The sequence below is a fragment of the Arachis ipaensis genome, chromosome B08 (genome assembly GCF_000816755.2).
Source record: "Arachis ipaensis cultivar K30076 chromosome B08, Araip1.1, whole genome shotgun sequence".
Taxonomy (NCBI): Eukaryota; Viridiplantae; Streptophyta; class Magnoliopsida; order Fabales; family Fabaceae; genus Arachis; species Arachis ipaensis.
The window spans coordinates 23,673,270-23,677,076 of NC_029792.2; the positions used below are offsets into that span (position 1 = coordinate 23,673,270).

The following is a 3,807-nucleotide window of genomic DNA, read 5'->3' on the forward strand; positions in this document are numbered from 1 at the left end:
AAATTTGAACTCGTAAAAATTCATCTTTAATAAATTTTATATTAAATTTAAGGGTAAAATATATTTTTTGTCCCTAACGTTTGATAAAAGTTTCAAAAATACCTTTAAATTTTATTTTATTTTAATTTTGTCCTAAAAATTTTCGATTTGTATTAAATATATCTTTGACGACCAAATTTTCAAAAAATTTAAGACCAATCTAACAATAATGCATGAAAATTATGATTGATTTGCTTGTATTGAGGGTTGTTCTTATAAAATTGTTGTTGAATTGGTCTTAAATTTTTTAAAAAATTAGCCGTCAGAGGTATATTTAATGCAAATTAAAAACATCTGAAACAAAATTGAAACAAAATAAAATTTAGAGATATTTTTAAAACTTTTATCAAACTTCAAGAACAAAAAGTATTCTTTATCCTAAACTTAATTAACAACTTACTATAATATTTGTTAAAATTAACCTAATCCTAACATTTCTCATAGAGTAATTACCTAACGAAAGAGGCCACCAAAGATTGGACATAGAGTCATGGACGCAATCCCTATTTTTTATAAATATAGAGTAGTAGAGGCAAATCTTTCTGCTGGTATGAAATTTACGAGAAGATATGGAAGGATACCGATTGAAGCGATGATTATATTTGCAAAAGGCAGATATTAAACCGAGATGTTTGGTAACTGTTCCGTGCGTATAGGGCCGAGGTACAGTGACTCTTTCTGCCTGGTGTTATGTTCAGGTGGGAGAAATATACGTCGGCTAGGTTGGAACACTGCGGCGGGAGCACCTGCAAAAAAGACTCCGACGCTCAAGTAAGAATGTGAGTTATGAGAAAATAAGAGGAGTAAATCAGAGTGAGTTCTGTGACCTGACCTTCTCCGAGGTTATTCATGTGTTTATATAGGCGTTGTTAGTATGTTCGGTTATCGCATTTTGCGTGATTCTCCGTAACTTCCGTGGTTATGATGATAACATTTTGAAGTGTTGGTTACTTTCCGAGCTTATCTGAGTTCATCCTGATTTGGTGGGTTTGTTATTAAGTGGCGTCCTTATCCGAGATATATGCTCGGTTTGGAGGCCGAGGTATACGGTACATATCATAGCCCCCAAGCTTGCTTTGTTGTAAGAAAACAAAGGCGAGCTTTTGAGTTTTACCTCGGCCGAGAATTTTTCTTCTAAGGGTAGTGCTGTCCCCCGAGCTTACCTTGGTTTTCGTTGGGAATGTGAATTTGTGGCATTTATAATTAGCGCTTCGTTTCCCGCGCTGGAAATGATTGATGTGCAACTCGTGGCCCATTTTTCAAAGGAATTTGCAATCGTTGGATGTTGATGTAATAAATGGATGGTTGAGATTGGGGCGGTTATGAATGAATGTAAAAAGAAAACCGTTTCGGTTTCCCTTTTGTTTTTATTACCTGGCCTGTTTTGGGGAGCCCCCAGTTTAACTTTTTTGTTTCTTCACTCTAAGCATTTTTTGGAGAAAAAGATGAGTAGCAAAGGTAGGTTTTGACATCTTCTGGTTTGTTCCTTTTCTTTTCTGTTGTTATTGTTTTGCTGTTTCCTTATAATGGAAAAGGGTAAGACTGTTGTGGCGGATGACAATCCTTGTAGCTGGGTAAACGAGCAGGTGAGGTGTTGTGTATCTCAGTTTTGTGATACCGAGTCGGTGAAGGCGTTGGGGTCTAATGTGTGGGTTAGGGATGGGCAGAATGTGAGAGTAGAGTTTTTGCCTTGTAGTAAGGATGATCGCGTATGTGAGAGAGTTGATGGGTGGTCTTACTTTTACTGTTATTCATGTTTGTTTACTGAGCTCGGGGTTCGTCTTCCTTTTACTGACTTTGAATGTGGTGTTTTGTTTTGGCTGAACTGTGCACCGTCCCAATTGCACCCTAACTCATGGGATTTTGTTAGAGCTTTTGAGAATTTAATGGACCTCCTGGAGTGCCCTCCTTCCCTTGCAGTCTTCTTTTCTTTGTTTCAGACTAAAGGTGTTAGACGTGGTGTGTAGATAAACCTTAGTAGCCACCCTCGCCGTACTGTCTTTTTCCTTTATAAGTCATCTTTTAAGGATTTCAAGACAATGTTTGTGAAAATTAGGAGTGTAGAGGAGGAGTTTCCTTTTTACCTAAATGAGTTTTTGGAGGAGAGGTTCCTAGTTTCTTGGTCTCCCGATCCTATTCAGGTTCTTGATGTAGATGATAGGGTGTCTGATAAGAGTATTATGTTTGAGTTTTTATTAGAGGTGTCAGAATCAGCAGGGCTGTTGTCTGTTGCGGAATTGTTAAAGTGGGATACTGATAAGGAAAGCGTGTTGGATTACCTAGGTAATTCACTTTGATGAATGCTCTTTGATGCTGTTATGTAGTTCTGTCTGACGTGTTTGTTGTTTTTTCAGTTGAGAAGGCGCCGACCATAACCACCGCTGGATTGAAGTCCTTTTTCAGTCAGAGGAAGAAGGCAGAGAAGGAAGGGTCGACGAACATAAAAAAGGATGGTGTTGCTGTTCCCTCCGAGGTGAATCCTCGGCAAAAAAGAAAGAGGGCCAAGAAGGAGGCCGAGCTTGCTGAGAGCAAATAGGGGGATTTGCCTATTTTGCCAATCGTCGAGGCTGCTTATGAATCTCAAAAATGGCTTCATGCTTACCGTGAGGATGATAATATGAGATCGTTGTGGTCGAGGTTTTTTTCGTTTGCTACCCTCGCCGATGAGCTGTGTCGTTTTCCTGAGGACTCAAAAATGATTAACGAAGTTGGGCGAGCTGGCATCAGTCGCTTTCTTCAGGTATTTTACAGTTATTTTGGTTTTTTGAGGTTATTTCTTTTCCCTGTTTTTCCATCCTTTGACATATTTATCCAGGAGTCCTTGCCGAGCTAACCTTTCTAACAAGTCTTTGGCTATTACGCATTCGTCCGTCGTATGCCCGTACTTCTGATGGAAAGCACAGTGCTTGCTTCTATCCACGAACCGTTGATCTTGATAGCTTCCAGCTCTGACTGGGGGTTTGACTATTTTGGCATGGAGGATTTCCTTGATTATATTTTCCCTTTTTGTGTTAAATCTGGTATAGGTGTCAAACTTCGGAGTGAGCTTGAAGGGTTTCTTTTGGTCCCTTCTGCTCGGTTTGAATGCCTTTTCTTCCTCCTTTCTGGTTGGTTGTTTGTCCGACTTTTGTGCCTCTCGCAATTCTTCGATCTCCATTTGACATGCATCTCTTTCTTGGAACTCCTCCAACGTTTTGGGTTTGGTGATTGCTATTGTTTCTCTAAATTTTCCTGGTCTGAGTCCGGTCTTGAGAGCGTGTAAGTGGACGTTAGGGTCCAAATCTGGGATCTCCATGGTGGCTTCCGCGAATCGGGTTAGGTAATCTTTGAGACTCTCGTGTTGTCCTTGCTTTATTGTCCTGAGATAATCTGATCCGTGGACGTATATCCTCGAGGCGGCAAAGTAGTCAATAAAGGATCTTGCTAAATCCTCAAAGGACGAGATCGATCCTGTAGACAATTTTGAGAACCATAGTAAAGCAGCGCCGTCAAGATAAGTGGGAAAAGAACGACATAATATAGGTTCATTATTAGTGCCGTTAAAGAATATCATAGATTGAAACTTTTTAACGTGAGATCGGGGGTCACCAATCCCCTTATAAGGTTCTAGAGAGTTAGGTAAAACGAAATTTTTAGGTATCTGGAAGTTTGTAATTTCTTCGGAAAAGGGGTTGTCCAGCGTCAGCTTTTCCTTCGACGGGGTTATACTCAAGGGGTCCGAGTTTCCCAAGGCCGAGTTTTTAGAGTTGCCCTCCTCACGTTTTCCTG

At 40.0% G+C, this 3,807-nt stretch overlaps 1 protein-coding gene across 1 annotated transcript; it reads right to left on the reverse strand.

Moving 5' to 3' along the window:
- On the reverse strand, positions 2,810-3,592 carry LOC107610768. The gene has a single exon (XM_016312770.1). The coding sequence runs from the start codon at positions 3,590-3,592 to the stop codon at positions 2,810-2,812; it is 783 nt and encodes a 260-aa protein (XP_016168256.1).